This window comes from Ovis aries, chromosome 17, assembly GCF_016772045.2.
Source record: "Ovis aries strain OAR_USU_Benz2616 breed Rambouillet chromosome 17, ARS-UI_Ramb_v3.0, whole genome shotgun sequence".
NCBI lineage: Eukaryota > Metazoa > Chordata > Mammalia > Artiodactyla > Bovidae > Ovis > Ovis aries.
The window spans coordinates 6,758,835-6,777,528 of NC_056070.1; the positions used below are offsets into that span (position 1 = coordinate 6,758,835).

General features: G+C 39.0%; 1 protein-coding gene across 9 annotated transcripts in view; it reads left to right on the plus strand.

Moving 5' to 3' along the window:
• SH3D19 (SH3 domain containing 19) overlaps window positions 1–18,694 on the plus strand; it is a 198,764-nt gene that overhangs the window by 85,576 nt on the left and 94,494 nt on the right. For 5 of the 9 annotated variants that reach the window (XM_027956244.3, XM_060400975.1, XM_042234938.2 and 2 more), the window contains exon 2: window positions 6,129–6,168. In XM_027956244.3, the coding sequence (XP_027812045.2) occupies window positions 6,129–6,168 (40 nt within the window). Of the gene's footprint in view, window positions 1–4,189; window positions 4,373–5,779; window positions 6,047–6,128; window positions 6,169–18,694 lie in introns of those variants that run through there. The other 4 variants (XM_012097364.4, XM_042234936.1, XM_012097365.4 and 1 more) reach the window with 2 other exon arrangements.

An 18,694-nucleotide genomic window follows, 5' to 3' on the forward strand; every position in this document is an offset into this window, starting at 1 on the left:
TTCCAATCCCAAAGAAAGGCAATGCCAAAGAATGCCCAAACTACAGCACAGTTGCACTCATCTCACACGCTAACAAAGTAATGCTCAAAATTCTGCAAGCCAGGCTTCAACAGTACATGAACCATCAACTTCTGAATATTCAAGCTGGATTTAGAAAAGGCAGAGGAACCAGAGATCAAATTGCCAACATCCATTGGATCATCAAAAAAGCAAGAGAGTTCCAGAAAAACATTTACTTCTGCTTTATTGACTATGCCAAAGCCTTTGACTGTGTGGATCACAAACAAACTGTGGAAAATTCTTAAAGAGATGAGAATACCAGACTACCTGACCTGCCTCTTGAGAAATCTGTATGCAGGTCAGGAAGCAACAGTTAGAACTAGACATGGAACAGCAGACTGGTTCCAAATCGGGAAAGGAATACGTCAAGGCTGTACATTGTCACCCTGCTTATTTAACTTATATACAGAGTACATCATGAGAACCACTGGGCTGGAAGAAGCACAAGCTGGAATCAAGATTGCTAGGAGAAATATCAATAACCTCAGATATGCAGATGACACCACCCTTATGGCAGAAAGCGAAGAAGAAGTAAAGAGCCTATTGATGAAAGTGAAAGAGGAGAGTGAAAAAGTTGGCTTAAAGCTCAACATTCAGAAAACTAAGATGATGGCATCTGGTCCCAGCACTTCATGGAAATAGATGGGCAAACAGTGGAAACAGTGACAGACTTTATTTTGGGGGGCTCCAAATACACTGCAGATGGTGACTGCAGCCATGAGATTAAAAGACACTTAGTCCTTGGAAGGAAAGTTATGACCAACCTAGATAGCATATTGAAAAGCAGAGACCTTACTTTGCCAACAAAGGTCAGTCTAATCAAAGCTATGGTTTTTCCAGTAGTCGTGTATGGATGTGAGATTTGAGCTATAAAGAAAGCTGAGGGCTAAAGAATTGATACTTTTGAACTGTGGTGTTGGAGAAGAATCTTGAGAGTCCCTTGGGCTACAAGGAGATCCAACCAGTCAATCGTAAAGGAAATCAGTCCTGAATATTCATTGGAAGGCCTGATGCTAAAGCTGAGACTCCAGTACTTTGGCCACCTGATATGAAGTACTGACTCAGTTGAAAAGACCCTGATACTGGGAAAGATTAAAGGCAGGATGAGAAGGGGATGACAGAGGATGAGATGATTGGATGGCATCACTGACTCAATGGACTTGAGTTTGAATAAACTCCGGGAGTTGGCAATGGACAGGGAGGCCTGGTATGCTGTGGTCCATGGGGTCGCAAAGAGTCAGACACAACTGAGCAACCGAACTGAAGTGAACTGAACTGATACTAGTCACTGTGGAAGTCTCAAAAGTGGCTAAAAATCAGTTTGGAAAGACACCTGAACAAGGGTGAGGAATTTTAATTAGAATTGTAACTAGGTATTAGCTGGTGTCAGTAATTTGTACAATGAATCCTGGGTTCTTTCCAAGTAGACATATTTGTCATTTTCTCAGGAAATGACATTTAAAGATTTTAGGAGAGCCTCTGAAACTCTCATCTGAGACATGTAAAGTTCCATCCATGTGCTATTGAGGAGAACCAGTTTTGCCATCTTTTAAAGAGTCATTAAAGTAAGATTTGTGAACCCTGATTATCTTCTCTCTTCTCATGGAGGAATTCATCGTTTTATTTATTCTGTTTGCCATAAGGTTCAAAGAATTCTTCTTCAGAACATGTAGATCTTTCAGTTAATACTGACTAGCATTGATCATTCTTTAAAATAACATAAACCTATTCATATATACTCCCAAGCTGGAATGTGTAAGTAATGCTTGGAAGTCTGATGCGTAATCCCTTCACAAATAATAGTCATTCTAAAGAGAGATATTAGCACTCCAACATGAAATACAAGAGAGATTCCTACTCAATTTTGAGTGTGACTATGTATTTTCACTCCTGGAAACTGAGTCTTCCCACTAATTTCAAAGAATGACTTAGGACCTTTTGTCTCCCACTTGAATTAGTAGTATAAGTGCTGACCCAATGGGGTTTGATTTTTCTCTCCAGTTAATTGATTAGAGCCAGATCCTCAAAGCCCACGTTCCTTAGAGTAGATTCTACTAAGTTCTGAGTTGGCCATTGTAATCAAAGCAGAAGAGGACATCTACATTTTTGTCATCTTCATTTCAAAGTGTTATATTATTAGATTTAGGATCACCCTGAATAATTAGCCTCAGTAGAATCTGTCTTTCCATTTCCAAAACGCTGTCCCTGCCAGTATCAGGGCCTATTTCTACAATGGGGTATACCATCTAAATATGTAAACATTGGGATCCTGCATGTCCAGATTGCTTAGGACCAGGAGTCACCATGGCAGGAAAATCTGGTCACCTGGAGTGCTCAGACCCATGGCAGCTCCCCAGTGCTGAGCTGATTCTTGGCGCTCTTGATGTGCCCATTGTTTCCTCAGTTGTCCCTACACCATCCACACATGCACCGTCCTGAACACCCTTTGCACCAGTTCTGCCTGTGTTCTGCCTTTGCTGTTCCTTCAGGGTGTTCTTCCATTTCCTCAATTATCTTTATTAACCAGGAGGTGTGGATGAGCGGGAGCAGGAAATCTAAGGTCTCTCTCTTGCACAGCGTGTATGTGTGTGTGTGTGAGAGAGAGAGAGAGAGAGAATGAGTGACTTAAGCCTACAGAGCTGCACACTTTCACACAGCCATCCAGCCATGCTAACTTTCACCTTGAAACTATACTGCCAGCCTGCTCAGTCCCTGGAGCTAGTGCATTGTCCACAGGAAATGTGCAGCGTGGGGTAACTGAATTTTCGAGTTAGGCCATTCTGTTTTTGAATTTATTTTTAATTGAGGATAGTTGCTTTGTAATATTGTGTTGGCTTCTGCCAATGAAAATTGAAACTACAATGGGGTATCACCTCACACTGTTCAGAATGGCTGTCTTCCAAAAAAAAAAATCTACAAACAGTAAATGCTGGAAAGGGAACCCTCTTGCACTGTTGTTGGAAATGTACATTGATGCAACCACTGTGGAGAACAGTATGGAGATTCCTTAAAAAATTAGAAATAAAACTACCGTATGACCCAGCAATCCCGCTACTGGGCATATACCCTGAGAAAACCATAATTGAAAAAGGCCATTCTTATTTTTAATAACTCTTTTCTTTGTGGAAATGCTGAGGCTTTGGGCTAGTAAGTTATCTAAGTATGTAAAGATTTGGGAAGCCTTTGCAAGTATTTTCTCTCATAATTATTTAAAACTTAGAACTCTGAAAAATTGGGGGGAATATGCTAAAGAATACTTGATTTGAAATAAATAGAAACCATATGCTCAAAGCACTGTATATAGTCAAGATGAAATGTCCATGTTTGCTATAGATCTGTTCTCACTTTTCTTAAGGGAATTTTAATCCAAATGTTTTATTGTCGTTGGCAAGATCCGGATTCTGAATCTGTCCTCAGTGCTTTGTTTTGTTCAGTCTCAGCTTTTGGATCAAAATAACCACTTATTATTTTGCCAGAAATTCAGCATTAACACTAATGTATTTCTTGACAATTGCACAATAGTCTCGGCTGTCATGAGAATTACTTTGCTTAAAATAAGTATGTTAAAATGTAGACACACAACACGCACACAGTACATATTTATATGTTTTCATGCTAAAAGATGGCTTATGGAAAAATGTGAAGTCCAGTTATTTGTGTATTTTAAGAAAAAAGATTAAGCCAGGAACATGAATCTTGTTTTCCATTGCCAAGAGCCATGATGAGGGAATACTATAAGTAATGGATAATTTACCCTTACCCTCAAATTATCAAATATATGAGTCTTAGGAGTAACATGTTATAAGCACTGTGTATGCATATTTATGCGGAAATGTAACACATGTACACTAAGAGTGAATTTGGGAGGAAACGTTTAAAATGTCCTCCAACAGATTATCAAGTTATTTTCTCCAATTTTAATTACTTCTCCATAGGGAAGTACAGTGGGAAGGTATTTGTATTTTCTTAGAGGAGAAAATATTAGAATGTTGGTAGAATTTCCTGTTTTAACCAAGAATGAAGGAGAACTATGAGCCATTTGCTTCCTGAATGGCTGCATTCCAGCTGTGCAGACTGATCACAGCACATCTGCCAATCAGAGCAGGCCCTGGAAGGAACCTTGGAGGCTGAGTCTTGTTTACAGGCATCGTTTCTGCATCGTGACTCTGTTTCTCCCCTCCTCCTTTGTGTTGTATGTCTAGGAAGATTTGTAGGGGAATTTGCTATTACGCGCCTAAATAAGCTGTATGAAACTAAGACACCAGCCACAGCAAATTGTATTTCGGGCAGACTTAGCTCATCTTAGTTACAGGTAAGAGTTGTTACTTTGTTATGAGGATAGCTGATGTGCATCTAGTTTCTGGCTTTACTTTGAGACAGTATACTTTACTTTTGTTAGCAAAACTAACAGGCTAAGAGCTGAAGAGGAACAGTCAAAAAATGGTTTAACATGTGCGCTGTATTCCTGACTTTAAATTTTATAGTACTCAACAAATGAAAAACTCGATTTTTATTTAGAGGAGGGGTAAACCAAGTTAAATTAAAAGTTTTAAAAGTGGCAGTAACACTAAGTCACTGTGTAGAGAAATTGGAACCAGAAGCCTATTAACCTCATGTGTCTGGGAGAGCCTTCTAGCTAAACAAATATGTTTTATTGTGGATCTTTCTCCTTGTCAGTGTTTCAGAGAACAGTATCTTCCTGTGTGCTAACTCCTTGGTTTAAAAAGACATTTCTTTTTTATTAAGTACTCATTCAGAAAGAATTTATATTTAACTATGTAAATCTGATTCGTATTCTTTCATAATTTTTTCATAAAATTTCTTCAGAACTTTTAGAGACTGTTTTCATTATCCTTATGCTGCTGCATCAGCAGTAAAATTAAGGGGGGAAGAAAGCATTCCAGTCTAATCTTGTTTAGCCATTGAATTGTATCATGTTAGTGTTAATTCAGAAGATAGTTTAGAAAACTACCTTTTGATAATCTTGCATAGGATTTTTAAAAGTCATTCTATAGGGTTTTATTGTGGTTTTACACATTGCTTGCTTCTTTTTTTTTTTACCCATTGCTTTCTGTTGTTAGTTTTTTCATAACACTGCTATCTTTCTACTTCATTCATTTATTTTTAAGCATATACTGAAGGAAAAATCATTAGTCAGAAAAAACGGACAACCTACGAGTTTTGTGGTTCTTTCTATTATATATAATCGTCTTCATGTTGATGAAGCACATTTTAGAGTAGTACGTAGAGGCATTTCTGAAAACGTCTAGCGGCTAGGCTCTGGCCTCTTATTCTGTAGCAGGATTTCTCCATTTTAACACTGTTGACATTTTCAGTGAGATTATTCTTTGTTGTAGTGGTGAGTAGCATCCCTGGTCTCTACCCACCAGATGCCAGTAGCTCCTTCCTCCTAAGCTGTGACAACCACAGACCATTTCCTGGCATTGCCAGGTGTCCCCTTGGGGAAGAGGAGCGAAATCGCCCCTGGTTGAGAACCACTGCCCTGTAGCCCTTTAGACCTAATTTTCTGTGAAACATGGAAATCCAACTTCTGAAAAGTTCTGGGTGATAGAGAGTTAAGGAGGAGGCTGTACTGGTCTCAGTGTATTTGCAGATGTAGCTGACTGCTCATTTCTTTCCCCTCCCCATCCTGTTAGAAGCTTTTGCCAACCATGATTCATGGAATGATTCTTTTGAGCTGAGTAATTTGTGGCTTTTCAGTTTCCTTACTTTCTTTCCTTAGCTAAACTTGTTTTGGTTTTAGCAAAGTGTTTAAAACAGCAAAGATCTTTGAAAATGAAATAATATGTGTAATGATATATTTTCTAAGTAGATGATTTTTAACAAACTGTAAAAACTTTATATGCCTGTCCTTCTTTATATCTTTCATAACTCCTCTGTCAGACAAATCCTCTCAGCTCTGAAGGAGAGTCTTATGTAGGGGAAGACACAGCAACCTTTGAACAGTCCTTTGTGAAATCTGATGGTATGGCAGCTGGTATTTAAGAACTTCTTTTCTAAGACTTCTAAAGAGCATTTTAAAATGTGACTCTCTTCTTTCTTTACAGATCGAAACGAACGAAATAAACCAGAGCATCGTTATTCAAGGTATGAATTTATAGTTATAGTATTTAATAACTGTATAAAGCTTTTCTTTCAGGAAATATTATTTGGAAGAAGTGCAAGTGTCCCTTTTTGAAACACTGTATCTTTGAATCTTCCATGGCCCTCAGGCTTCACAAGGGAAATATTGTTCATTCTCAGAACAAACATTCTTTATAAAATTATTGACTACCTGGAAGACATGTTTTATTTTGAGAATTTGTATCAATGACAGGTATATTTTTACAGAAAATTATTTTATCCCTGTTTCTTTTCTTCTGTGGTTTATTTCCCTCCACTTTCTTTAATTGGTATTTTTATAAATGTGTACTGCTTTTTTTCTAATTATGTATAAAGCTAGCATGGGCTTATAGAAATTTAAAAATTATTTTTTAAAGTAGAAATCATTTTAAAAAAACAGAATGTCTTTCATCAACTGGAAATGGCTGGCTACTGCTAAAAATTTGATGTAATTAATTCTTTCTAGAGCTTATCAGTATAAATACACACACACACACACACACAGAGATATATATATATTGCAGTTGAATTCTTTAAGTTCTTACTAGACAGTTTTGAATGGCCAGGAAAGTTCTGCCCCTTCAGCCCGTTATTCACGCTGAGAAGTGTGTCCTCTGAGAGCTTCACCAACACTGAAGAGTGTGTTTGAAATCCCTGTCAAACTTATGGGATGGAAGGGGCTCAGATGGTAAAGAGTGTGCCTGCACTCTGGGAGACCCGAGTTCAGCCTCTGAGTTGGGAAGATCCCCTGGAGAAGGGAATGGCAACCCACTCCAGTATTCTTTCCTGGAGAATCCCATGGACAGAGGAGCCTGGGGGGCTACAGTCCCGGGGATCACAAGGAACCGGACATAACTGAGCAACTAACACTTGTCAAACTTATATGTGGACAACTGTCCAACTTCCACTCTCTAGGCAAGAATGACAGATCTTTTTTTATTTTTTAACCTAGTTCTGTGAAGGATTGTAACTTTTTAATACCATTTTCACCTTATTCCACATTTCATCACTTTTTCTTTGCATTTTATATTGTGATAGTGTTATTAGTCGCTCAGTCGTGTCTGACTCTTTGCGACCCCTTGGATTGTAGCCCACCAGGCTCCTCTGTCCATGGAATCCTCTAGGCAAGAATACTGGGGTGGGTTGCCACTTCCTTCTCTAGGGGATCTTTCCAACTCAGGGGTCAAACCCAGATCTCCTGCAGTGCAGGCAGAGTCTTTACCATATGAGGCACCAGGGAAGCTCCAGTACATTTTGCAGAGATTGTCAATCAAAGTAAGTTACTGAGATCTAATCTGGGAGGAAAATACAGCTAAGTATTTGGGATGTAAGGTAGTTTTTTAGGGAGGAGTATAATTCACATATATTAAAATTCACTCTTTTTGGTGTATGATTCTATGAGTTTTGACAAACACATACAGTTAGATAGCCATAATCATAGAATGTGTAAGATTGATTTTTTTAATACTTAATAGAAAAAAAGAATGTAAGAGGACTTTGACAGCATGCTTGACTGTGAGTGACATAATGTTGAAAGGGTAAAAAATAGTTAGGATGATAAAATCAGGATCCATAAGACCCCTGACATACTGAAGGTTTGACTGAATTAAGCAATATGAGTTTTAATTGAAACAAATGTAAATCCTTACCCCTACGGCTGAAAGATCAATGGAGCATGAACAAGTAGGGGAGAGGTGACTTAACAATATTTTTGAAAAAAACCTTGAGGATTTAATTCTTCATAAATTCATCATGAGGGGAGTTCCCTGGTGGCCTAGGGGTTAGGATTCTGGGCTTTCACTGCCATGGCCCAGGTTCAGTCCCTGGTCAGGGAACTGAAATCCCTCAAGCTCCACAGCACAGCCAACAGGAACTAAATAAATAAATAAATCCATTCATTAAGAGTCAAAAATTTCATGTTGTTGCCTCCACCTCCCCCAAAATGTCGGCATTGATTTAATTATGCTGAAAGACCTATAATGTCCAGTATAAGAAAAGTGATAGCTCTAGACCACACTTTTGATATGCTGTTCAATTCTGGGCCCACAAGGCTTTGAGAAATTGAAGTGTGCGTTGCACTGGCTCTGTCAATATTGAGGTACTTAAAAGCAGAATCCTATCATCTACTCCAGAGATTCTCATTCAGTAGGTGTGGAGTGAGTAGATCATGGGAATCTGTATAGTAAAGAAGTGGCAGGTGATTCTGATGGAGAGCCAGGTTGGGAACCACTGGGATAGAAGACCACAGCTGAGCTGGGAGAGGGAAAGTGAAAGAGAAGAGCTGGGTAGAAGTCAAAGCTAAGTCACAGGAAGACTTATTTAAGGAACTGGGCGAAGTTAGCCATGGTTTGGAAGTTTGGGAAGGGGTATAAGACAGAAATAACTGTATTCAAACACCTGAAGGGCTGTAGAAGAGACTAGCAAAATTGTTCTCATAATTGCTGTTCCCAGCATTAGCTCCCAATTGCTAGGAAGAACCAGGGATCCTCGGAGGAATAGCTAATCCCAGATCCTAGGAAAGGGAAAGTCCGGGTAAGCCTGGACCCTACTGATAGGAAGGTAGAAAGTGCTCAACCAGTGGGGTCATGTCAAAAAGGCCTAGGAGGCAGCTTCAAGAGGCTCAATTGACCAAATCGGGGACAATTTGAGTGGCAAAAGTTTTAAATGACAATAGATTCTAACACATTGGATTTTAAAAAATCCAAATAGAAGAAGAAATACTTAAGTTTTCAATTATAAAGGGAAAAATGTACCTTTGTCAGTGAAGAGATCTGGTGCTCACATTCTTAACCAAGTGGTCAACTTGTATACCTATCACCGTCTGTCTCACTCTCAGGTGAGACAACCTGACATTCTGTGACTCCAGCTGATGCTTTAGCAATGCACATAGATATCGTTTATGTCATAGGAACCCTGGGCAAAACAAGGTAATATGAAAAATACAAAAAGGCTAGAAAGATATTTCAGATTTTAAAAGACTATTTTTTTTTTAATCTGGAATTTAAAAATCCAGATTTAAAAAAAATGCTTTGGGGATAATTAAGAAAATTTAAATACGAAATTTATTTTAGATTTTTTGGTTAATATTTCTTTGATTAGGTGTATCTTGGAAAGCTGTTATGTGGGAGAATGTCCTTAATTCTTAGGAGATGTAAGCAGATGTATTAGAGGCGACACAGACTTATGTTTGCAGCATACTCTCAAATAATTAATGAACATTAAAAACAGCAAGATATAACAGGAAATACAGGAAAATATTAATAATTGGTGAATAGATGAAATGTATATATGGGTGTTCACTGTACTATTCCTTTAGCTTTTCTGTAGACTTGAAATTTCACAACAAGAAGTAGTAGAGGAGGGAATCTGGAGAAGGGGATGGCAGCCCACTCCAGGATTCTTGCCTTGAGAATCCCCATGGCCAGAGGAGCCTGGCGGGCCACAGTCCACGGAGTCACATGACTGAGCGACTAAGCACACACAGTACAGTGAGGGAGTGGGTCTGTATGTCCTGTGTTGTCCTGGGGGTAAAATATACATCTGTGGGTGCAAAGTTGAGAGAGTGGATTTCTGCACAATGTGAGGAAGGATTTCCAGACATAGCAGGTCAAGGATGGAGTGGAGTCTGTGGGGGACACTGTCAAGGAAAAGCTGGACAAGCTAGTAGAGGGGATAAAATGGAGAAGTTTCATGCATAGCTAAATCATGATTCTAGATGGCTCCAGCCCTTGCTCATTCAATAGCCGATAATATTTGTTGCGAGACCCTAATCCAGGCTCAGGATACAGCAGAAAGCAAGGAAAGGTCTCCAGCTTTGTGGAGCACAGAGTGCCCATTGTTTGGGATTTACATTCCCAATCGCTCACGTCAGGATCCAAGTCTTTGCAGTTCTACTTCGGGCGGTGCTCGTGGTACTCAGCCTTCAACCTCTAATTTATACTTTCAGGCCCTCCGGGACTGTGATACTGGTCTTGGTAACATGCCTGGTTCACCGTAAGCACTTAATAAAAAATTTTTTGAATAAATGTCAGATGTAGTTCGAAGAGGGACAGGGAATGCCAATATTTTTTCCTTGTTGACTGGAAAGAACCTGACTCTCAAAAGCTTGCACATGACTGCTGTTGAGTGCTTCTTACTACAGCAGTGAGGAGTATGCCCTGTAAGAAAGAAGTGTTTTCCAGGAAAGGCCAGTGTCCTCTGTCTGAGGTGTCTGCCGAGACTGGCAGTGACCTGCTCTTCCCCTGCTGTCCTTAGCTGAGCAGGGCCACCCTGCCAGTCCAGCAGTGCATCAACCAGATTAATACCTGCTGCATTAACAGGGCAGAGGGGAGAAAAAATAAACAAAAGTCACTTAATTTTGGTGTGCTTTTTGGTTCTCCTCAGGCCACTTGGCAGCAAGAACATGGGCTCAATGCCCAGCATGCATAAGAGAGATGCATTTCTTTGGTTTGTGTTTTTATAAGGCCAAATACTCCTATAGCTTTCACAGTGAGAGGTGAATAAATCTGGGACGGCTGCCTGTTCTTTCATTTCAGTGCTGAAATAAAAAGGAAAGTAAAACTTTTGTCAAGTGAAAGGAAAAGTTTTATTAGGTATAGGTCAACACTAAGACCCCAAGCTAAAAAAAGCATCACTTTAAGCATTTCCCAGAGGCTTGCTGGGTGCTTTTTGATTGGTTTGTTTTGTAGAAGTCAGAAATATCTGAATTCTTGTTTTTTCCTTGTTATTTTAAATATACCATTTCCCAAATTGATGTCCCATGGAACTTTCTTTATAGGATATAATCAGTATGCAAGAAATAAATAATTACTGCATGAAAAAATTTGAAAATGGTGAGTTAAAACAAAATTAGACATGTTTTTTTACTGAGGGTCTTTGATATACTGAAATGCATTATAAAACTCCAAGTGAGAAACTTACTATAGAGGATTTTTAAAATTTCTCTGAATTTATAACTCCCTTTCCCAGACACAGGCACTAATAACATCTAGAAAAACATACTATGGAATGGCAGTTGGGAAACTAATTGAGAGGGAAGTAGGAGCTAAAGACAATGAAGTTACGCCCTGTGGTAATCAGTGCCAGCAATGGAAAATTAGGAACTTTTTTTTAACCACCCCAGCAGGTCTGAATAATAGGACCCAATGACTTATGGCGACTGAAAAATAAGCTACTTTGTCTTAAAGGTTTTACATACTGCAAGGAAATAACTTATAGCAGAAAAGATAAGGCAGCAGAACAGAGAACCCTTAACCTGTTTCTCAGAAATTATCTTTTGAATCTTAGTCTTTTTTAAAGCCTTTGATACCTGTTGATAAAGATTGATGGAATTTCAGGAAAATTCACAAAAATTATTTAAAAATTAGACAAAAATAAAATTTTCTAAAATTTATAAGGAAGAACAAGAATAACCAACTTTGAGGATCAAAACTGGGAGATGGACTCTTGCAAGCAATTAAGACTGTTTTGTCAGTGGAGAAACAGGTCAAAGGAACAGAATGCAGAGCCCAGCGAAGATACACCTGGGTTTCCCAGGTGGCGTGAGTGGTATATAGAACCTGCCTGCTAATGCAGGAGACATAAGAGATGTGGGTTCTATTCCTGGGTCAGGAAGGTCCCCTGACGGAGGAAATGGCTCCCCCACTCCAGTATTCTCGCCAGGAGAATCTCATGGACAGAAGAACCTGGCCAGCTACAGCCCGTAGGGTCACAAAGAGTTGGATACGACTGAACGTCTGAGCACAGCATGCACGGTTCTGTCCAGTGCTGTGATGGAGCTGGCAATACAGGTCAGTGGGGCAAGTGCACATGTCAACAAGTGGTGCAAGAACAATTGATTACCTGTATTTAAAAAAAAAAATTCTAGATGGAATTTGCTTTATTTTATCATGTGAGGTGGAATCTAAATACATAAAAGTAAAACATTTTGAGGAAATACATGAGAATATCTTTATGATGCTGGAGTAGGGAATATGTTTTTAAACGAGTAGAAACCATAAAGAAAAAGATGGACAAATTTGACTATGTGGAACTTTAAAACTTATGCACATGAAGACAGCAAAAGCTTGTGAAAAGACAAGTTGTTACCGAAACACACACAGGTAACAATGGTTAGTGTCCGATATAAATACACATCAGGAAGAAAAGACAAATAGCTCAGGAGAACAGGGGCAGGGAGCTCAGAAAAGATGAATCCTAAGAAGCTTTAGATTGCTAATACTAGGAAGATGTGTACCAATGTGATGATGAGATATCATTTCACTTCCATTGAGTTGGTGCAGAAATCTCAAAGACTGACAATTACAAGTGTGTGAGAGAATAATTTGATACAGCATATTTAGAGAGTAACTGAGCACTCTATGGTAAAGTTGGAAATGCCCAGACCATATAACCCAGCAGATATTAAGTACCCCAGAGAAATACTTTTCACTTGTGCCAAAGGAGCTGTGTCCAGGAATGCTGGGAGTAGGACTCCTTGGACTGAGGGAACTGCAGCTGTATGTGACAGCATATATAAATCTCAATGGACTGAGGGAACTGCAGCTGAAAAACAGAATTGTGGATGATAAAAGTAAAGTGTAGGAAGCCATATCCAGTCTCCTGGGGTTAACCACAATGAAAAAGAGTGTTTACAAAAGAATATATCATATATATGTGTAAAATTGAGTCACTTTTGCTGTATAACAGAGACTGGCACACCACTGTATTGGGTTGGCCAAAAAGTTCATTTGGATTTTTCCATAACATCTTATGAAAAACCCAAATGAACTTTTTGGCCAACCCAATAAATCAGCTATACATCAGTTAAAAACAAAAAAAGCAAGTCATAAAAGAAAGATAGCTCAGTATGATACCATATATATGAACCAGAGGTCAGCGCACGGGCCAAATCTGGCCTGCCACCTATTTCTGTGAATAGTTTTATCAGACCTCAGCCACGACCATTTGTATGCACACTAGCTATGGCTGCTTTCACATCACTGCTGCAGAGCTGACTAGTTACACCAGAAGCCACAGGGCCCTCTAAGCCTCTGACCCCTTATAGACAAAGTTTGTCAACTCCAGATGCAAAAAACAGTTTGCTGACTCCCTTTGTCATAGGTGAAACACAAGCAGCGTATTCGTTATTGTATATTTTTATGGCTACATATATATATATATATATAACACTTGTATATGTGTGCCTTTAAAGTAAAAGTATGGTGTGCCAGTCTGGAGGAGAATGGATACATGTATATGTATGACAGAGTCCCTTTGCTGTTAACCTGAAACTATCACAACATTGTTAGTCAGCTGTACTCCAATACAAAATAAAAACTTTAAAAAGTAAATTAAAAGTATAAAAAAAGTACATATGGAAGTGATAAATAGTGAATTTAGGACATTGCTTATCCAAGGAATGGATGAAAAAGGGGTACACAGGGAGCGTCAGGCGTATATTAAATGGCTCAGTTTTGGACTTTGTTTTGAATCCTGAAAATTTTCATAATTAATTTTAAAAACCTTTAAGAGGACTTTCTTGAATTCTGTGGCACCAATAATGGTGTTTTTACAGGAAAGGAGCATAAAATTGAGTGAAATTTTAAAAAAAAATTAAAAAAAAGTTGAGTGAAATTTTCTTTGATTATTTCTGAAAGAGGAAAATTAAAAGGAAGAAGTAATTGAGAATATTAAAAAAAACAACCATGATCACACACTGCCCCCGTTTCTACTCATGGTCTACACCTGTAGTTCTGTCTACTCTGTTCAGTTCAGTTGCTTAGTCGTGTCTGACTCTGTGACCCCATGGACTGCAGCACACCAGGCCTCCCTGTTCATCTACCAAACCCTGGAGTTTATTCAAACTCATGTCCATCGACTTGATGATGCCATCCAACCATCTCATCCTCTGTCATCCTCTTCTAATCCCGCCTTCAATCTCTCCCAGCATCAGGGTCTTTTCAAATGAGTCAGGTGGCCAAAGTATTGAGTTTCAGCTTTAGCATCAGTCCTTCCAGTGAATATTCGGGACTGATTTCCTTTAGGATTGACTGGTTGGATCTCCTTGCAGTCCAAGGGACTCTCAAGAGTCTTCTCCAACAACACAGTTCAAAAGCATCAATTCTTCATGATCAGCTATGGAAAAACCACAGCCTTCACTAGACGGACTTTTGTTGACAAAGTAATGTCTCTGCTTTTAATATGCTGTCTAGGTTGTTCATAACTTTCCTTCCAAGGAGTAAGTATCTTTTAATTTCATGGCTGCAGTCACCATCTGCAGTGATTTTGAAGCCCAAAGAAATAAAGTCTGTCACTGTTTCCCCATCTATTTGCCATGAAGTGATGGGACCAGATGCCATCATCTTAGTCTTCTGAATGTTGAGTTTTAAGCCAACTTCTTCACTCTCCTCTTTCACTTTCATCAAGAGGCTCTTTAGTTCTTCTTTGATTTCTGCCATAAGGGTGGTGTTATCTACATGTCTGAGGTTATTGATATTTCTCCCAGCAATCTTGATTCCAACTTGTGCTTCATCCACCCCAGCATTTCTCATGGTGCACTCCGCATAGAAGTTAAATAAGCAGAGTGACAATATACACTCTTGACGTACTCCTTTCCCTATTTGGAACCAGTCTGTTCTTCCATGTTTGGTTCTAACTATTGCTTCCTGACCTGCATACAGGTTTCTCAAGAGACAAGTCAGGTGGTCTGGTATTCCCATCTCTCTCAGAATTTTCCACAGTTTTTTGTAATCCACACAGTCAAAGGCTTTGGCATAGTCAATAAAGCAGAAATAGATGTTTTTCTGGAACTCTCTCGCTTCTTTGATAAGCCAGCGGATGTTGGCAATTTGATCTCTGGTTCCTCTGCCTTTTCTAAATCCAGCTTGAATATCTAGGAGTTCATGGTTCATGTACTATTGAAGCCCGGCTTGGAGAATTTTGAGCATTACTTTACTAGTGTGTTAGATGAATGCAATTGTGCAGTACTTTGAACATTCTTTGACATTGCTTTTCTTTGGGATTGAAATGAAAACTGACCTTTCCCACTGACCTTTCCTTTGGCCACATCTGAGTTTTCCAAATTTGCTGGCATATTGAGTGCAGCACTTTCACAGCATCATCTTCTGGGATTTGAAATAGCTCAATTAAAATTCCATCACCTCCACTAACTTTGTTCGTAGTGATGCTTCCTAAGGCCCACTTGACTTTGCATTCCAGGATGTCTGGCTCTAGGTGAGTGATCATACCATCATGATTATCTGGGTCATGAAGATCTTTTTTGTATAGTTCTGTGTATTCTTGCCACCTCTTCTTGATATCTTCTGCTTCTATTAGGTCCATACCATTTCTGTCCTTTATTGTGCCCATCTTTGCATGAAATGTTCCCTTCGTATCTCTGATTTTCTTTAGGCGATCTCTAGTCTTTCCCATTCTATTGTTTTACTCTATTTCTTTGTACTAATAACTGAGGAAGGCATTCTTATCTCTCCTTTACCATCTACTAAAGGCACTATTTATCGCTCTGTGGGTTTTTACCTTATTTTGATTTTTTACCCAAGAGTTAAACAAGTAACACTTAAAAACACTTTTTAGTAGTACAGAAGTATGTGATGTCTATCTTTGTTCTACAAGCAACTATTATTAAAGGAGTCTGCTGCTGCTGCTGCTGCTGCTGCTGCTGCTGCTGCTGCTGCTGCTAAGTCACTTCAGTCGTGTCCGACTCTGTGCGACCCCGTAGATGGAAGCCCACCAGGCTCCCCCATCCCTGGGATTCTCCAGGCAAGAACACTGGAGTGGGTTGCCATTTCCTTCTCCAATGCATGAAAGTGAAAAGTGAAAGGGAAGTCTCTCAGTCGTGTCTGACTCTTAGCGACCCCATGGACTGCAGCCTACCAGGCTCCTCCATCCATGGGATTTTCCAGGCAAGAGTACTGGAGTGGGGTGCCATTGCCTTCTCCATAAAGGAGTCTGGTTCAGTGTTTATCCTAGTCTATTTCTATACATATATGTAGTATATACTGAGATATAATATTAGAAGAAATGAGGTTATGTCTGTGTGTAGTATAGACGTATATGTTGTTGTTTTTTAGTCACCAAGTTGTGTCCGACTCTTTGTGACCCCATGCACTTCAAGCTTACAAGAAATCAACTTTGAATATTCACTGGAAGGACTGTTGCTAAAGCTCCAGTACTCTGCCCAACTGATGTGAAGAGCCGACTCACTGGAAAAGACCCTGATGCTGGGAAAGATTGAGGGCAAAAAGAGAAGGGGGCAGCAGAGGATGAGATGGTTAGATAGCATTACTGACTCAATGGACATACATTTGAACAAACTCTGGGAGGTAGTGAAGGACAGGGAAGCCTGGCATTCTGCAGCCCATGCGGTCAGAAAGAATCAGACATAAATTAGCAACTGAACAACAACCCTATTGTTGGTCTTATAAAGATGTTAGGATTTTATTTTGACACTTTACCATTATCACATTACGGTTTAAATAGATTAGCTAAAAGCAAAAGATTTAACTTGTTTTTGCTTTTCTCCTTTTTAAATATGTCTATTAAAATGTCATGCTCCACTGGGCTTAGTTTAACTAGTATAATTCTATCGCATTTCCCTACCCATATGTTTTGGTTCCTGTACCTCTATAAACTATAGCTTGTGTGTAATTACTTTTTGGCATTATGTTTTCTAAGCTACAAGAGAAGTATCATTTTTTGCTGTAGCATCTGTAATGTTGTAAACAAGGTGAAAAATTACAGTGTATACAGGTTTTGTAGGGAAAAATCTTTTTGCAATCAGAGATATGAAAGGATTATTAACATTTTATGTCATTCTACAGAGAATATGTACTTTTTACTATGGCTTTAAGAAATGTGACTTTAGCATTTTCCCCTAGTGTGATGGGAATGAAAATGAAGCATTGATATGGTCTGTCGGTTGGGTAATTGAAAAGGTTTATCAGCTGGCCTACCACTGCCATACTGCTTAGTATGGGGGCTTCTCTGAAGTTGTTTCAAATTAAACTATCAGCAGGCAGTTCACTGGAACAGCAGCTGGTCCTGTATTTGCTGCTTTTCCTCAAGACTGACATGTGTGGCCACCCACTTCTCAGCATCCAAGGAGCTCATGGATATCCTGGCCCTTAAATTTTTTCATCCTAATTCTTTTCTCTCTTTCCCTTGGATTATATTTTATATCAGTTCTTTGCTTTCCTGCAATATAATTTAGAAGTAGTTATCTACACAGTCTTATAAAAGCTGTATTAAATAGCCTTTACTTGAGTGAACTTTGTATCCATCTTTGGATTTCAGTTTGCCCTTAGGTTATGATTTCACCCCAATTGATAAATGTCCTTGTACAACTGGACTTTAACTTTTTATTTACATGCATTCCCTTACTGGCAGAGCATGTGTCACATTCTTCAAATGTATTGCATAAGACTGTAAACCATAAAAGTGTACTAATTCCTGGAAGAATCTTAGTGTGGACAGAATTGCTAAATCGTCACTTAGAAGCCCAATCACCTGCTGTGTCATTAACAGAACCCTACTGTTGATCCAGATTCGGTCGTTTCATATATAAAACCCTTCCTTTTTGTCTCTTTTTAAAATTGAAGTGTAGTTAATTTACACTCTTGTGTTAATATCTGATATACAGCAAAGTGATTCATACACACACACACACACACACACACACACATCTTTTCAGATTATTTTCCATTATAGGTTAATTACAAGGTATTGAATATAGTTCCCTGTGCTGAATAGCGATACTTGGTGCTTATCTATTTCATGTATAGTAGCTTATATCTCCCATACTTCTAGTTCTCTCTCCTCTTCTCCCTTTCCCCTTTTGGTAGCCATAAGTTTGTTTTCAATGCTTGTGAGTCTGTTCTGTATATAAATTCATTTATATTATCTTCTAGATTCCACATACATGTAATATTTGTCTTTCTCTACCTGGCTCACTTCACTTAATATAATATTCTCTAGATCCATCCATGTTGCTTCACATGCAATATTTCATTCTTTTTATAGCTGAGGAATCATCTATTGATGGGCACTTGGGTTTCTTCCATATCTTCCCTGCTGTAAATAGAGCTGCAGTGAATAGTGAGGTGCATGTATCTTTTCAAGATATCGATTCCTCCAGATACTGGCCCAGGAGTGGGATTGCTGGATCATATAGTAGCTCTATTTTTAGTTTTTTAAGGAAACTCCATATTGTCTTGAAACTGGAAATCAGACCTGGTCCCAAAAATATAATTTCAGGGTTGGGCATCTCCTTTTTCATGAGGGACTCCTCTGGACACTGTCAGAACATTCAGTTCTGCCCCATGACAAGATTTTGTCACTTTCCATCACATTCCGGTTGTAGAGCAGCTCTCAGAAGATGCAGAGTGAGCCTGCCCACCCTTGCACAACAATTCTAAATGCAGCAAAAATAAGGCAGGAGTGCCAAAGAAGGACTTTGTGTGTGACTCTCTCTTCTTTTGGAAAGGAGGTCTGAGAGTCAGTGCGCTTTGGTAAT